Source organism: Chiloscyllium punctatum, chromosome 15 (genome assembly GCF_047496795.1).
Source record: "Chiloscyllium punctatum isolate Juve2018m chromosome 15, sChiPun1.3, whole genome shotgun sequence".
NCBI classification, from domain to species: Eukaryota; Metazoa; Chordata; class Chondrichthyes; order Orectolobiformes; family Hemiscylliidae; genus Chiloscyllium; species Chiloscyllium punctatum.
The window spans coordinates 79,750,074-79,767,915 of record NC_092753.1 but is presented as its reverse complement, the minus strand read 5'-3'; the positions used below and the strand labels follow the sequence as shown (position 1 = coordinate 79,767,915).

At 41.1% G+C, this 17,842-nt stretch overlaps 1 protein-coding gene across 7 annotated transcripts in view; it reads left to right on the top strand.

Annotated features, from left to right (window-relative positions):
* itsn1 (intersectin 1 (SH3 domain protein)) overlaps nt 1-17,842 on the top strand; it is a 203,961-nt gene that overhangs the window by 162,615 nt on the left and 23,504 nt on the right. For all 7 annotated transcript variants that reach the window (XM_072585590.1, XM_072585589.1, XM_072585594.1 and 4 more), the window contains 5 exons: nt 12,290-12,411; nt 13,746-13,852; nt 15,377-15,560; nt 16,778-16,876; nt 17,472-17,639. In XM_072585590.1, the coding sequence (XP_072441691.1) occupies nt 12,290-12,411; nt 13,746-13,852; nt 15,377-15,560; nt 16,778-16,876; nt 17,472-17,639 (680 nt within the window). The remainder of the gene's footprint in view (nt 1-12,289; nt 12,412-13,745; nt 13,853-15,376; nt 15,561-16,777; nt 16,877-17,471; nt 17,640-17,842) is intronic.

The following is a 17,842-nucleotide window of genomic DNA, read 5'->3' as shown; positions in this document are numbered from 1 at the left end:
TGGCAGCTATGTGAAGCCTTAACTCTGGAATTCCCTCCCAAAACTTCTCAAAGTCTTTCATTTAGCATGTTTCCTCTCGTGGCCCAGAGCAGTCCTCTGGGCCTTTAAATACAAGTTAGTGTTGTTAGATAGAAGCTCTTGGAGATCATCGAACAATCAAATATACGAACAGTGATTGTTGCTTCTACAATGAAAGAAAATTGAGTGGATTGAAAAGGTAAATCGGTTCATGAAAGTGGTTCTTCATGGAGAGAAGACCTGACCCACCAGAAGGTGCTACAGAAATTTTGAGGCAAAGGCAGAACAGATTTAAGCGTCAGAGGATCAGTAATTTTGGAAAATGATGCAAAGCTGAAGTATACAGAAGCCAAATGAGTCAATGCAATGGAGCAATTTAAAGATCAAGGCAAAAAAAAGGTATTTCAGGAACCAGGAAATGATGGCTGTAATGGACAAACAAGACAACATCATGCCATGAGCACCTGAATTTCCTTTAAATATTAGGCAGAGGGATGATTTGGAAGATGGCAAAATGGTCAGTGTATGGTCATCCAAGATAAATCAGGTCTCTGTGTGGCATGTGGTTTGATAGATCAGAACTTTTATTTCTGCTGTTTGGTAGATTTCTATAAGTTCTCTCTGCCTGGCGATTGCTATAAAGTTAACCCCCTCACTGTGGAGATTTCTGAACACTAAGTACTGTTACCCCACCAGGATGACTTTTCTTTAGAGCTCAACCTATTGGTGGCCCCTGACAATCTCTTTCTGTATCGTAAAACTCAGTTTTGTGAACATTCAGCAAGTAACTTGCCAGCTGGCTGATTAAGTTATTTGACTTAAGTTCTAAGCAAGCATATAAAGGTTGTCTTAGTGCACTTTCCAAAATAGTTTTTTGACCTCTGTTAAATCAAGCAGTCAGCTTCAAGAATTGAACCTTACATTGATTTTACTGTCACTTTCAAATCCAATATTCCAAATAATAACAATTTATGATAAATGCAAATCATGTCACCTCCTCTTTCCACCATCTCTCTCCCCTCTTTCCCCCCCTCCCCCCCACCTCAACCAAAAAAGTAACTTTAAAACATTTACATTTTCTATCCAGCTTTGTTGTTGTTTTTGGTCCTAATTATATTTAGTTTGAGTACAATTATTTTCAGAATACTTATTCTATACAAATGCTTTTGTTTGCAATTTTACTTTTCTCATTTTTAGCTCTTGACTGCTGTGGCTTTTTTTTTTGCTTGGGTTGGTATCATTCTGAAACAGAGGTCAAAAAGTGTCATCTGTGAACTTTAGTTTATAATCCTTTTGTTCTATTAAATTCAGGGGTGCTCTCACTTCCTGTCCACATTAGTTCAAAAGGACTGAATCATATGGCTCATTAGGAGCATACATATAGGTAAACAGGAACAAAGGAATTCTTTATCCAAATCATCGGGATGTTTGTGACAATGAACTCGAATCATAAAGTCATAGTCATAGAGTCGTATGGACCCTTCGGTCCAACCTGTCAATGCCGACCATAATCCCAAACTAAACTCGTCCCATCTGCCTGCACTTGGCCTATATCCCTCCAAGTCTTCCTATTCAAGTACATATCCAAATGTCTTTTAAACTTTATAACCAGACCTGCATCTATCACTTCCTCTGGAAGTTCATTCCACACACGAATCACTTTGTGTTCAACAAAAAAAATTGCCCCAATGTTATTTTTTTTTCCCATATTTCTCCTCTCACTTTAAAAGTATGCCCCCTAATCGTGAAATCTCCCTCCTTATTCACCTTATTTATACTCCTCCTGATTTCATAAACCTCTATAAGGTCACCTCTTCTACCATTTTCTTTAAAGTTTCCATCTTATGCTCCTTGAGACGGTAGTTTATCACCGAAGATACAATTTGTTTTATTCAAAGAATATTTGCTACATTGAAAAATTGTGACATATAATATTGATTTTTATTTTTTTCAAGTAATCCATATCTTGAGGAAAAAGTGCTGATTTTCCCACCACCATTTTTGCAGTAATTTCACTGAATGGCATTGCATGTGGAAATCTTATTGAAGCATCTCATAATTCTTAAAGGATACTAATTCCTAATTTTGGTTTTAGGCAGGGTATTCTCACAATCCCTTACGATTCTGTTAAATGACTTTTGATAAGTCAGTGTTGGTGCTGATTGGGTTTCCCCTTACCTGACACATGTCCACTAAATGTCCCCACCTTTTTATGTAATGCTGACCAATAATAATACTCCAATATTGGTTCTGATTCAGTTTGAGTTTGATATAGCTCAATTTTGCATCTGTTTGATGTATTTTTGCTGAAGAAGATAAACTCGGCATGCCAGCCTCATTCATACTCTTTCTCTTTAAGTTTCCAAAATTGTGTCCAATAACCAAATTTTCAAGGCATCTCCCTTTCTGTAGATGACTCCTTTTCCTGTCTAATTCAATGAACTTGAGAACTACTCATAAGACAGTCAGGAAACAATCCTGGATGATCTTCCTGTAACATGTCAGTTTCTTTTACTTCTATTGATAGCTCCATCGGCCTAAATTTTTTTTTTGAACCTCAAGATCCATTCCTCAAGAAAAAATCGATTCCACCTGTGGGGATTTGTTGTACAACTCTTGCAATAACTTCTCCTGTACTATGTCATTCTTTAATCCAATGCCATGTATTGGGAGGGTTTTGTAACCTCCAATTAACATCATCATCATTAACCCCGCTGGAAAACATTGTTCATCAGCTAGCATCAGTGACTGATCTGTTCCAGTGTATCTCAATATCGTCATTGGTTTGTCTCCTTGAGAAGATTTGGGGAACATCTCTCATCCTGAAATAAAGTTTCCGCTGGTCTGAATCACTTTATCAATCATTGAAGAAATTTTTTTTTCCTGAGTCACCTCTCCCTTCCTACTGGGTGATAAAGGCGTCTTCTCTACCTCCTCCTACTGCTAGTTTTTAACAAGTTTTCTTTAACTGGTGCACTCTTTTCTGAGGACCCATTTAGCTTTTCAACTACTACAACTGATCTCCCATTTAACTTGGAGCAATTGGTTTTAATGCATTCAGACTTACTGCAAAAGAAACAAATTATTTTGTTTATATCACTTTTAGGTTCTAGCCTTTAATATTTTGATATCCTTCTGTTTGCTCCCAAAAACTCGGATCTTTGCTACCCCAGATTTTATATTCCTTCTGTTTACTTGTTGATTCCCATGTGGCCATTTCTGAATGTGTGTGTGATGTGTCATGGATAGCTGGTAGAACTGCTGCTTTTGATTTTTGCCATTCATCCAAATCTCCGGGTTTTCAGTATACCATTTATGAATACTTACAATTTCTCTCATTCTCAGACTTTTACACTAACTGCATCTATTTTTCCCCTGTCTGCTGTAGTCATGTGATTTTTTTTCTTATAGTGCAACATTTTTATTGATTGCTTCTCAGCTTGCTCCTGAGAGCTAAGATTACTGCTCTGTTAGCAGGTTCTTAGTCTGCAAATTCTCCTTCTGATAAGCAGGTCTACACATTCTTACCTGTACCTGTCAAAACACTAACATTCAAATCCAATCATTGTTTGGCCATTTCATTTTCTTAGCCGTCTTTACAAATTAAGTGAAATGTCTTTTGATTCCATCCTCCTGTAAATTTGGGGACTTACATGCAGATTTCTAGTTAAATCCCTCATTGGATTCAGAAACCGTATTCAGAGCCACAACTTGTTTCTTCTTTTAATCTGAGCTTTTCTCTCGCCAAGTAACGTCTGATTACATTTTTCTTTTGGTGTTCAAGCTTTTAAAATTACATTTCCCTTTCTATTCTTTTTCCTTCCTTTGCATTCTGCTTTTCATTTTCCTCCAATTAATTCCTCTTACTTTCTTTTTTCCTCTAAATTAAATTTTCTCATTTCTTATTCTTCACTCTCAGAAGTTTCTTGTATTTAATTGAATCTTGGTTGCTATCACTTTCAGGTTCTGACGAAGTGTCACTGGACTCAAAATATTTAACTGCTTTCTACCTAGTGATGCTGCCAGACCTGCTGACTTTCTCTAGCAATTTTAGTTTTTGTTTGAGATCTCCAACGTCCATTTGTTTTCAGATATTCGTCCTTTCCTGAGTGATCACTAAGCATCTCATCTTTTCAGAATCTTGCTTTTGATTCTCTTCCAATTTATCTATTGATTCTGCGTCACCTTAGTCAAAGATTTGAAATAATCCACTGTTGCGTTTTGTAGTCCTGGAAAAGTCTTGGCAATGAACAAAGCCATTTTGAAATTCTGAATCCATGTAATAAACTGTATAACCCCAGTTTTATGACCAATATTTACAAAGTCTCACACCCTCAAAGGTTCTCAGATCTCTCTTAAATGCAATGTTATTTTAGATCCACCAGAGTCCTCACTTTATAATCCCAGTTGATGGCAATTCTGGTCAAGTCAGATTCTAGAGTGAAACCAAGCGTGATGGATTAGTTTTGCAATTTTCTTACAATGGCTAGTTGCTGAACATATTCACAACAAGCTGTTGATTTTTTAATAAAAGAACAGACATCTATTGCATGAGAGCGAATAAAATAATTTGACAGTACTTCACTGGGATTAATATTCACTCTCTATTCTATGAAATAATCCTTTCTAACCCTTTGGACTGCCGAAGCGACGTAAAGCTTCTTTTCAGTTCTAACAGCCTGAAGACATAAAACAGTACAGCACAGGAACAGGTCTTTTGGTCCACCATGGAGAAAGTGAGGACTGCAGATGCTGGAGATCAGAGCTGAAAATGTGTTGCTGGAAAAGCGCAGCAGGTCAGGCAACATCCAAGGAGCAGGAGAATCGATGTTTCAGACATAAGCCCTTCTTCCTGAAGAAGGGCTTATGCCCGAAACGGAAGAAGGGCTTATGCCCGAAACGTTGATTCTCCTGTTCCTTGGATGCTGCCTGACCTGCTGCGCTTTTCCAGCAACACATTTTCAGTTTTGGTCCACCATGTCTGTGCCAACGATATTGTTGTTCTAAACTAATCCCATCTGTCTGCATGTGGTCCATACCCCTCCATTCCCTGCCTGTTCATGTGTCTGCCTCAATGCCTCTCAAACGTTGCTATCATATCTGCTTCTGCCTTCTCCCCTGGCAGACTGTTCTCGGTATCATGCCCTCTAGTGTTTGACTTTTCTGGCCTGGGAAAGAATCTCCAACTATCCACACCCCTCATAGTTTTGTATTCTTATGCCAAGATCCCCCTCAGCCTCTGATGCTCTACCGAAAACAATCCAAGTTTGGCTGTCCTCTTATAATGAATGCACTCCAATCTAAGGCAACATTCAGGTGTACTTCTTGAGCATTGTCTCAAGCCTCCACATCGTTCCTATAGTGCGGTGACCAGAACTGTGCACAGTACTCCAAATGTGGCCTGACTAAAGTCTTCTGCACCTGCAGCATGACTTGCTAATTTCTAGACTCCGTGCCCTGACCAATGAAGGCAAGCATGTTGTATGCCTTCATTACCACTTTATCCACCTGTTTTACCATTTTCAGGGAACTATCGACTTGGACCCCAAGATCCCTCTGTATATCCATGAACCTAAAATGGACCCTGCCATTTACAGTGTTCAAAGTCTGTGAGAAGATTTGTAGCTCGGGTGCTCGTTGTTGTGGTTCTGTTCGCTGAGCTGGGAATTTGTCTTGCAAACGTTTCGTCCCCTGTCTAGGTGACATCCTCATTGCTTGGGAGCCTCCTGTGAAGTGCTTCTGTGCTGTTTCCTCCGGCATTTATAGTGGCCTGTCTCTGCCGCTTCCGGTTGTCAGTTCGAGCTGTCCGCTGTAGTGGCCGGTATATTGGGTCCAGGTCGATGTGTTTGTTGATAGAGTCTGTGGATGAGTGCTATGCCTCTAGGAATTTCCTGGCTGTTCTCTGTTTGGCTTGTCCTATAATAGAAGTGTTGTTCCAGTCGAATTCATGTTGCTTGTCATCTGCGTGTGTGGCTACTAAGGATAGCTGGTCATGTCATTTCATGTGCTAGTTGATGTTCATGGATGCGGATCGTTAGCTGTTTTCCTGTTTGTCCTATGTAGTGTTTTGTGCAGTCCTTGCATGGGATGTTGTACACTACATTGGTTTTGCTCATGCTGGGTATCGGGTCCTTCGTTCTGGTGAGTTGTTGTCTGAGAGTAGCTGTTTGATTTGTGTGCTGTCATGAGTCCTAGTGGTCGCAGTAGTCTGGCTGTCAGTTCGGAAATGCTCTTGATGTATGGTAGTGTGGCTAGCTCTTTGGGTTGCGGCATGTCCTCATTCCGTCGTCTTTCCCTTAGGCATCTGTTGATGAAATTGCGCAGGTATCCGTTTTTGGCGAATACATTGTATAGGTGTTCCTCTTCTTCTTTTTGCAGTTCTGGTGTACTGCAGTGTGTCGTGGCCCTTTTGAACAGTGTCTTGATGCAACTTCTTTTGTGTGTTGGGGTGGTTGCTTTCGTAGTTCAGGACTTGGTCTGTGAGTGTGACTTTCCTGTATACCCTTGTGGTGAATTCTCCGTTTGGTGTTCTCTGTACCATCACGTCTAGGAATGGGAGTTGGTTGTCCTTTTCTTCCTCTCTAGTGAATCAGATTCCTGTGAGTGTGGCGTTGATGATCCGGTGTGTGTTCTCTATTTCTGTTTTTTTAAAAATTATTACAAAGGTGTCATCCACATATCTTACCGCAAGTTCCACCCAAACTCTGGGTCAGATATGTGGATGACACCTTTGTAATCATTAAAAACACAGAAATAAAGAAAACACACCGGATCATCAACGCCACAATCTCAGGAATGGCAGTGGCCAGTGAAGAAGATTCTCAGATTACAACAGGACAAAGATGTTGTGAAACTTGAAAGGGTTCAAAACAGATTTACAAGAATGTTGCCGGGGTTGGAGGGTTTGAGCTATAGGGAGAGGCTGAAGAGGTTCGGGCTTTTTTCCAATGAGCGTCAGAGGCTGAGAGGTGACCTTGTAGAGGTTTGAGTTCATGAGCATGTGACTGATCAAAAAGAGGAAGCTGAACACATTGGGGCTTCATCAGGTTACTGCAGAGGTGAAGTATTGGAGAAAGTGCACAATCTATTCTTTATCCTAACCCTTTTACGCATTGCCTGTTTTCTGTGTGTCAGAGTCTGCAGCTCATGTATCGAGCTTATCAGCTCACTTGGAGCACAGTGAAGTGGAATGGAACCATGTCAGCTTTGGGGATTACCCAAGGAGAAAAGGATTGTAAAGAAGTAGAAACGGTCACAACCCTTTCATTCTAATGGTCAGAATTTTACTCATGTTCCTTAATGTATATTTTAAGCCAAAACTTTCGCTGTTGCAGGTTTAAGATGCCAGCCTTTTTAACAGAACTGCAAACATCAAGACAGGAGACTTGTGCTCAGCAATCCAGCAAAACCTTTTCTTTCAAGCCAGAACACTTGTCTTCCTCATCCCCATACTGCTCCTGGGCAATAATCTCCATAAGCATGCAGTTTGCTTTTGTAGAAATGCAGACAACACCTAGCAATGTCTCACTTTGTTGCTCTCAAACAGCGTAATTGGAATTCTTGCAGTCAGAAATGTACAGCATGGAAACAGACCCTTTGGTCCAACTCATCCATGCTGACCAGATCATCCTAGATTAATCTAGTCCCATTTGCCAGCACTTGGCCTATTTCCCTCTAAACCCTTCAGGATTTTTAAAAAAATGTTTTTATTGTACTAACTTTAGAGAGGGGAAAGATTTAAAAGAGATCAAACGGGAATTTTTTTCAAATAGAGGGTGGTGCATGAATGAAATGAGCTGCCAGAGGAAGTGGTGAGGCTGGTACAATTATCACATTTAAAAGGCATCTGCTTTAAGGAAGGATTAAAATTCTGACCATCAGAATGAAAGGGTTGTGACCTTTGCTACTGCTTAACAATCCTTTTCTCCCCAAAGCTGACTTGGTTCCACTCCAGTTAGTTGTGCTCTGAGCGAGTTGATAAGCTTGATGCATGAGCTGCAGACTCTGACACATAGGAAACAGATGCTGTGAAAAGGGCCAGGATAAAGAATAATTTGTGCATTTTCTCCAACACTTCACCTCTGCAGTAATCCGATGAAGCCTCATGATGCGTTTAGTTCCCCTGTTTTGATCAGTTATAAGCCAAAGTCTCCTGTCGTCAACAGGGATGTTGGATCTTTACAGGGTTGCTTTCCAAATTGTTTCCACTGTTATTTTAGGAGATCCTATCTTGACCAAATTCCAAACAGTTTGACGTTTCTGGTATCAGGCATATGAGCTACCAGCCCTACCGAGAGGTGTTGGTTTTAAGTGACTTGTGCTTTGCTGCTCGAGTTGGCCTGGGAGAGGAGACTACTGGTGGACCATGATTCTTTCTACTTGATTTCATCCTGCACCATCGGTGGTACATCTCTAGAACTTTGAGGTGCCTGCTTTAGGTTGTTCAAGTCTTTGAAGTGTGAACAAGCATGGGATCACTGCTGCTTGATAAACCATGTTGTAATCATGGTTTTGAAACAATGTTAGGGGATTACAATCAAATAAATGTTAGGGGATTACAGGGTGACCTGGACAAGTTAGGTGAGTGGGCAGATGCATGGCAGATGCAGTTTAATGTGGATAAATGTCTGGTTATCCACTTTGGTGGCAAGAACAGGAAGGCAGATTACTACCTCAATGGTATCAAATTAGGTAAAGGGGCTGTTCAGAGAGATCTGGGTGTTCTTGTCCACCAGTCAATGAAGGCAAGCATGCAGGTACAGCAGGTCGTGAAGAAGGCTAATAGCATGCTGGCCTTCATAACAAGAGGGATTGAGTATAGAAGCAAAGAGGTGCTTCTGCAGCTGTACAGGGCCCTGGTGAGACCACACCTGGAGTACTGTGTACAGTTCTGGTCTCCAAATTTGAGGAAAGACATTCTGGCTATTGAGGGAGTGCAGCGTAGGTTCACGAGGTCAATTCCTGGAATGGCAGGATTGCCTTACACGGAAAGACTGAAGCGACTGGGCTTGTATACCCTTGAGTTTAGAAGACTGAGAGGGGATCTGATTGAAACGTATAGGCTTATGAAAGGACTGGACACTCTGGCAGGAGGGAACATATTTCCGTTGATGGGGGAGTGCCGAACCAGAGGACACAACTTAAAAATACGGGGTAGACCATTTAGGACAGAGATGAGGAGAAACTACTTCACACAGAGAGTGGTGGCTGTGTGGAATGCTCTGCCCCAGAGGGCAGTGGAGGCCCAGTCTCTGGATTCTTTTAAGAAAGAATTGGATAGAGCTCTTAAAGATAGTGGAGTCAAGGGGTATGGAGATAAGGCTGGAACAGGATACTAATTAGGAATGATCAGCCATGATCATATTGAATGGCGGTGCAGGCTCGAAGGGCAGAATGGCCTACTCCTGCATCTATTGTCTATTGTCTATTGTCTACTCTCTATCCACAGTTAGCTGAAGGCTGAGGTGTCACAGTAGAGGCTGAGCTGAACTTTATTAGCTATGTCTGTCTTCACTAAGAGGGGGTCCTCAACATATGGAAGTTGGCTCAGGTATTTTTCTCAGGTAAAAGTGAGGACTGCAGATGCTTGAGATTAGAACCGCGATTGTGGTGCTGGAAAAGCACAGCCAGTCAGGCAGCATCCGAGGAGCAGGAAAATCGATGTTTCAATGAGGTTTGTGAGCCAAGGGGGTGGAGAGATAAATGGGAGGGGATGGTGCTTGGGGAAGGGAGCTGAGAGTGGGATATGCAGATGAAGGTGGGGTGAAGCTCATAGGTTGGAGAGGAGGGTGGAGTGGATAGGTGGGTAGGAAGATGGACAGGTTAAGGGTCCTGAGTTGGAAGGTTGGATCTGGGAAAAGGTGGAGGGGAAGTAAGGAAACTGGTGAAATCCACATTGATCCCATGTGTTTGAAGGGTCCCAAGGCAGAAAATGAGACATTGTTTCTCTAGGCGGCCCTTGGTAACTGTTTGGCGACGGAGGTGGCTCAAGATCTGCATATCCTTGGGGAAGTTAACGTGCTCAGTCACTGGGGTGTTGGTTGGTGCGAGTGACACCTGCCCCGTGGCCAAACACTTGAACTCCCCCTTCCACTGTGCCAAGGACATGCAGGTCCTGGGGTGCCTGCATCACCAGACCATAACCACCTGATGCTTGGAGGAAGAACACCTCACCTTCTGCCTTGGGACCCTCCAACTGCATGGGATCAATGTGGATTTCACCAGTTTCCTTATTTCCCCACGCTCCGCCCCCCCCTCCCCCCACCCACCCACCTTATCCCAGATCAAACATTCCAAGTTGGCACCGCCTTCATACCTGTCCATCTTCTTTCCCACCTATCAGCTTCACCCCCTTCTCTGACCTATCACCATTACCCTCACCTTCTTCTACCTGAACCACTCTCAACTACTCCCCAGCCCCACACCTCTCCCATTTATCTCTCCACCCCTTTGGCTCACAAGTCTCATCCCTGATGAAGGGCTTTTGCCTGAAATGTCTATTCTCCTGCTCCTCAGATGCTGCCTGATCTGTAATGCTTTTCCAGCAACCCATGCTCTCCTCAGTTTTCTCAATCTTGTGTTGACTTAATTGTGCTGTGGGAACTGTTTGGAAATCAGTTTCCAGGTATTTAGTGTGAGGCGCATTTTCTCAATCTCGACCAGTGAGCCTGACGTCGGTGGTGGGCAAGTTGTTGGAGGGAATCCTGAGGGACAGGAGATCCATGTATTTGGAAAGGCAAGGACTGATTAGGGATAGTCAACATGGCTTTGTGTGTGGGATATCATGTCTCACAAACTTGATTGAGTTTTTTGAAGAAGTAACAAAGGGGATTGATGAGGGCAGAGCAGTAGATGTGATCTATATGGACTTCAGTAAGGCGTTCGATAAGGTTCCCCATGGGAGACTGATTAGCAAGGTTAGATCTCATGGAATACAGGGAGAACTAGCCATTTGGATACAAAACTGGCTCAAAGGTAAAAGACAAAGTGGTGTTGGAGGGTTGTTTTACAGACTGGAGGCCTGTGGTGTGCCACAAGGATCAGTGCTGGGTCCTCTACTTTTTGTCATTTACATAAATGATTTGAATGCGAGCATAAGAGGTACAGTTAGTAAGTTTGCAGATGACACCAAAATTGGAGGTGTAGTGAATAGTGAAGAAGGTTACCTCAGATTACAAAAGGATCTTGATCAGATGGGCCAATGGGTTGAGAAGTGGCAGATGGAGTTTAATTCAGATAAATGTGAGATGCTGCATTTGGGAAAGCAAATCTTAGCAGGACTTATACACTTAATGGTAAGGTCCTGGGGACTGTTGCTGAACAGAGACCGTGGAGTGCAGGTTCCTAGCTCCTTGAAAGTGGAGTCGCAGGTAGATAGGATAGTGAAGAAGGCGTTTGGTATGCTTTCCTTTATTGGTCAGAGTATTGAGTACAGGAGTTGGGAGGTCATGTTACAGCTGTACAGGACATTGGTTAGGCCACTTTTGGAATATTGCGTGCAATTCTGGTCTCCTTCCTATCGGAAAGATGTAGTGAAACTTGAAAGGGAAGGATGTTGCCAGGGTTGGAGGATCTGAGCTACAGGGAGAGGCTGAACAGACTGGGGCTGTTTTCCCTGGAGTGTCGGAGGCTGAGGGGTGACCTTATAGAGGTTTACAAAATTATGAGGGGTCTGGATAGGATAAATAGAAAAGGTCTTTTCCCTGGGGTCAGGGAGTCCAGAACTACAGGGCATAGGTTTAGGGTGAGAGGGGAAAGATATCGAAGAGACCTAAGGGACAGCGTTTTCACACAGGAGGTGGTACGTGTATGGAATGGGCTACCAGAGGAAGTGGTAGAGGTTGGTACAATATTTAAAAGGCATTTGGATGAGCATATGAATAGGAAGGGTTTGGAGGGACATGGGCAGGTGCTGGCAGGTGGGACTAGATTGGGTTGGATATCTGGATGGCATGGAAGGGTTGGACCGAAGGGTCTGTTTTAATGCTGTACATCTCTAGGACTCTATGATGTGCAATATAAATAACAGTGAAACCAATGACAATTTCTTTTTGAACTTGATCTTTGTGCACTGGTATTTCCTATTAACTCTCAATGCAAACATTGCAATGTCGAAAATGTAGAATTTTGAAAATTTACTCTTGAATGTAAATCAAATTGACCTATGTATTCTTCTTAACCATTGTTATTCCATGGCACAGCTCCCCGTCAAACAGTGTGTGTTAGAATTTTGTATGATGGAAATTATTTAATTTTCCTTTTTTCTGTGTAGGGTGTGCTGACTTACATTTATTGGACATGCTAACTCCTTCAGAGCGGAAGCGACAGGGCTATATCCATGAGCTGATTGTCACAGAAGAAAACTATGTGAGTGACCTGCAGCTCGTCACTGAGGTAAGATGAAGTTGTCTTGTGAGCATGATGGATCTCTTCATTTTCAGACTGCGCTAATAGCTCAGCCAATCCTAAATTCAATCACCCACTCTCTGCTATGTTTGCTGGAATTACCTGGGGTAGCAGGTTTTTTTTGTACTGCCCCTTGAATGGGCAAAAGATTAGCCAGATTGCCTGCTCTTCTCAATTCCCTGGCGGTCTCCAACTTAGTCTGCTTCTCTCTCCACAGATGCTGCCAGACCTTCGTCCAGCACTTTGTTTTTATTTCTGACTTCTGACATCCAAAGTACAATAAAGTTATTAAAACGATATTGGTTTGAATACCTGCTGAGGACTGGGATTTAAAAAGAAAATTCTTGGGTTGCCAAGGTTGCAATTATTGCCCAGTCTAATTAATGCTCAGAAGATGGTGGTGGTCGTCCTACAAAATAACAATTAATTGTAATAATTAGCTAGTTTGGGAATATGAGACATTATGAGTTGCCCTTTTTGTAAACATACTACAATTACATATTGGCCAGACCAAGTTGGAGGACCAGCTTTTTTTTCCCTGTCCGTGTTAGACAAAGTGTTGAGTCTCTAAAATAATCCAGCAACTATTTTTGGAATTACCTCTTAAATTACTAAACTTATTGAATTTTTTGGCAAAAATCACATTTGAGATCTCGAGATTACTGCCTCAGTGTTGAAGCTGTTACAGTATCTTTGGCGGTTCTACGTTCTTTTTGAAGTGTGGAAACCAGAACTTTGCACAGTACTATAAAACTGAGACCTGACCAAGGTCCTGTAAAAAACCAAATGTTCTATACTTATGTCAGTTTCTGTACTTTTGAAATCCATATGCCGCGAAATAAATTGTGGTGCTTCTTGAGCAATATTAATTACCTTACTATTCAACAGTGTTCTTTTAATAGTTTGTTTTCCTATGTCCCAAGAGAATTTTTTTAATTTTCTGAGGTTAGGTGATGTTTTTGTTTGTACCAAAGTGCATCACCTCACAATTACCAATGTTCATGCTCATCACAGTTTAACTGTTTTGATTGTAAGCTTTAATATTGTGTTATCTGTTGAAATCATTCACATATAAATCCAATTTAAAGAAAAATGTGCCGATCTTTGCAGAACCTCACGTTCCTAAGTGAATAATAATCGTTGGGAAAATTTTACAATCTGCAACCAACAAGCAAAATCATTACTTTAATCTGTTCTACCCATAGGGTGAACTTCTACTTACAGCCTTTTGAATGATTTTGTTATCTTGCTTTACTTATCATGAAAGTTTCATTTACTCATACATTTTTTGCTGTTGTTGATAATCTACCTTGTTTCATTAGGTCTTTCAGAAACCTTTGCTAGAGTCTGATTTGCTGACGGAGAAGGAAGTGGCCATGATTTTTGTGAACTGGAAAGAGCTCATCATGTGTAATATTAAATTGTTGAAGTAGGTACATATACTGACAGTTAATTCCTGTGTCTAGTTCCTTCACTACCATCTTTACAGTCCCCTTGATATGGGTGAACACAATGAGAATTAAGGGCCCATCTAGTTTTAAACCTGGTTTTGATGAATAATTATGTTGCAAATGAGCCATTAGGGATAAATATCATAATATGATACCATTTTAAATTAGGTTTGAAAGCGATGTATTTCTGTCTGAAACTGGCATCTTAAATATAAACAAACGAAACTGTGAAGCAAGTTGGCTGTAGTTAATTGGGAAACTATACTAAAATGTATGAGTGCAGGTGGGTAATGGCTAGCTTTGAACGAATTAATTGTGGTTCGCAACAAAGAGGTCACCTCCGAGTACAATGGGATCTTGATCAGATGGGCCAATGGGCTGAGGAGTTTAATTTAGACAGATGTAAGGTGCTGCTTTTTAGAAGAGCAGGACTTAATGATGATGTCCTAGGGAGTGTTGCTGAACAAAGAGACCTTGGAGTGAGGCATCATACTTTCCTGAAAATAGAGTTGCAGGTAGACAGGATAGTGAAGAAGGTTTTTGGTGTGCTTTCCTTTATTGGTCAGAGTATTGAGTATAGGAGTTGGAAGGTCATGTTTCGGCTGTACAGGACATTGGTGAGACCACCTTTGGAATGCAATGTGCAATTCTGATCTCCTTCCTATCATAAGGATGTTGTGAAACCTGAATGGGTTCAGAAAAGGTTTACAAGGATGTTGCCAGGTTTGGAGGATTTGAGTGACAGGGAGAGGCTGAATAGGCTGGGGCTGTTTTCCCTGGAGTGTTGGAAGCTGAGGGGTGATCTTATAGAGGTTTTTAAAATCATGAGGGGCATGGGTGGGGTAAATAGAAAAGGTCTTTTCCCTGGGGTGGTGGAGTCTGGAACTAGAGGGCATAGGTTTAGGGTGAGGGAGAAAAAATTTAAAAGGGACTGAAGGGGCAACTTTTTCACAGAGGCTGGTATGTGCATGGAGTGAGCTGCCAGAGGAAGTGGTGGAGGCTGATACAGTTACAACATTTAAAAGGCATCTGAATGGGTATATAAATAGGAAGAATTTAGAGGGACATGGGCCAAGTGCTGGCAAATGGGACTAGATTAGGTTAGGATATCTGGTCGGCATAGACGAGTTGGACCGAAGGGTCTGTTTCCGTCCTGTACATGTCTATAACTCTATTTGTATTTAATTCAAATGGTTGGACCTTGAAATTGAAAAGTTCCATGTTGAATTCACTGATTATGTTGAGTCAGGTTAAGTAGACTGTTTTTAAAGTTTAATAACATTTCATTGATGCGCAAGAGTATCAACACACTCATAAATATTATGGACAATGATAAAAATAGATTCTCTCTAAGCTGATAATATTTTATCCAGTAAACAGAATAACAGTTAAAAAACAATTTTAGTTTATTTATTTAAAAAATTGAGTAAAATTATGAATATGTTACATTGGTCTGCATATTGAGCATCAGTGCTAATTAATGTGTTTATGCTTTGCTGCAGGGCATTACGGGTGAGAAAGAAGATGTCAGGGGAGAGGATGCCTGTGAAAATGATTGGTGACATATTAACAGCGCAATTGCCTCACATGCAGCCATATATCCGATTCTGCAGCTGTCAGCTTAATGGAGCAGCACTGATCCAACAAAAAACAGATGAAGTTTCAGAATTCAAGGAATTTGTCAAAGTAAGAGTTCATTGTATTACCATTGCACAGCAAAAATGAACTACAAGTTAGCTTTTACGTGAACCTGTGATTTTATTCAGAAAATAATTCAGCAAAGCTTTTTAAAGTAAGTAGCACCCTTATCTCTGATTGAAAACACCTTTACTGTGGACTTGGAAACTTAGCTCCTGTTATTCTGACTAAATTTCCTCCCTTTCTGTCAAAAAAGATTATCTAGTTATTGATTAATTTGTTTTTTATGATATATGCAATTTCTGTCATCCTTACCTACATAGCACTGACCATAATGCAGAAAATGATTCCAGTTATATTCCACCTTTCAGCTTATACACTGAAAGATAAGGTCCTGGGGAGTGTTGCTGAACAAAAAGACCTTTGACTGCAGGTTCATGGTTTCTTGAAAGTGGAGTCACAGATGGATAGGATAGTGAAGAAGGCGTTTGGTATGCTTTCCTTTATTGGTCAGAGTATTGAGTACAGGACATTGGTTAGACCACCTTTGGAATATTGTGCGCAATTCTGGTCTCCCTCCTTTCAGAGGATGTTGTGAAACTTGAAAGGATGCAGGAAAGATTTACAAGGATGTTGCCAGGGTTGGATGATTTGAGCTAAAGGGAGAGGCCGACCAGGCTGGGGCTGTTTTCCCTGGAGGCTGAGGGGTAACCTTATAAAGGTTTATAAAACCATGAGGGGCATGGGTAGGATAAATAGACAAGGTTGGGAGAATCCAGAACTAGAGAGCATAAGTTTAAGGTGAGGGGAAAGAAATAAAAGGGACCTAAGGGACAACTTTTTCACACAGAGGGTGGTACATGTATGAAATGAGCTGCCAAAGGAAGTGGTGGAGGCTGGTACAATTACAGCATTTAAACGGCATCTGAATGGGTATATGAATAGCGAAGATTTGGAGGCATATGGGCCAAGTGCTGGCAAATGGGAGTAGATCTGGTTAGGATATCTGGTTGGTGTGGACGAGTTGGACTGAAGGTTCTATTTCCGTGCTGTTACATCTCTCTGACTCCATAACCTCAGGGTATCCCAGAGTAATTTAGAGCCACTGAAGTATAGTGACTGTTATAATGTAGGAATGTTTTATTTTGACGATTGTAAATCAATTTGGGATGTCCGAAGGATATGATGAGATGCTGTACAATGTACATTGTGGTTTCTCAACACTGGTGTTATTATTGATACTCGACTTATTTATATTATGACAGAGACTAGCAATGGACCCACAATGTAAAGGAATGCCACTGTCAAGTTTCCTACTGAAGCCAATGCAAAGAGTTACACGCTACCCATTAATAATAAAAAATGTAAGTCTATGTTTTTGTGTATACGTATGTTGTCCAATTAAAATTGTAACACAGCTTGGTGTGTCATGGACATGCTCCCTGTACAGTCTTTTAAGTATTACTTGTCAAATAAAACATGCATGTGTGCACAAGCACGCACACGTACTTTTGTTACTGGCTACTGTCTTTACAATAAACTAAAACATAATGCCATTTTCTTTAAATTGCTGCTGAGAGAAGGGTGGGATTGTCTGCCCATAATTGTTTCTGACAATAATGTAAAAATTCAAGGACAGGTCAACCTAAATATTTGTGTGTCATGTTCCTTGTCTTCCTCAGCCCTCAGTGAATTTTTCTGCTCACTTGGACCAGCCTCTTCAGCATTCTAAAGCAATATTCTTCAGGCTTTCTGCCTTCTGCCAGAAAGACTGTTTGTATTAAAAAAAAAGTACTATTAGTAACTCTGGTTCAGAAACTGTAGAAACTGTCTCATCAGTTAGTGTTTAAATATTAACATTCTGTAATCTCTTCAAAAATAATAAAGTAGATTTCCTGAAATGGGATTTTGAAGGCCCTTAGCTCACTTGATTTTATTTTTTTCAAATACATATCCTAGATTCTGGAAAACACCCCAGAAAATCATCCTGATTTTAGCCACCTGAAACAGGCTCTTGAAAAGGCTGAGGAGCTGTGTTCTCAGGTGAACGAAGGTGTGCGAGAGAAAGAAAATTCTGACAGGCTGGAGTGGATCCAGACACATGTACAATGTGAAGGTTTGTCTGAGGTGAGTACGAAAAGCAGCCAAAGTGTGTCATTTCACTGAATGAATGGAAATTTGTGATCCTATAATCATAGCAGCAGTAAGTGTAATGTTCAAATCTTATGATCAAAATCCAAGGTCAATAATTCATGAATTGAAGCTGTAGATGGTAGATTATGTCTGACCAACATGACAATACATTTTTGAAAAAGTGACTGAAGTATTGG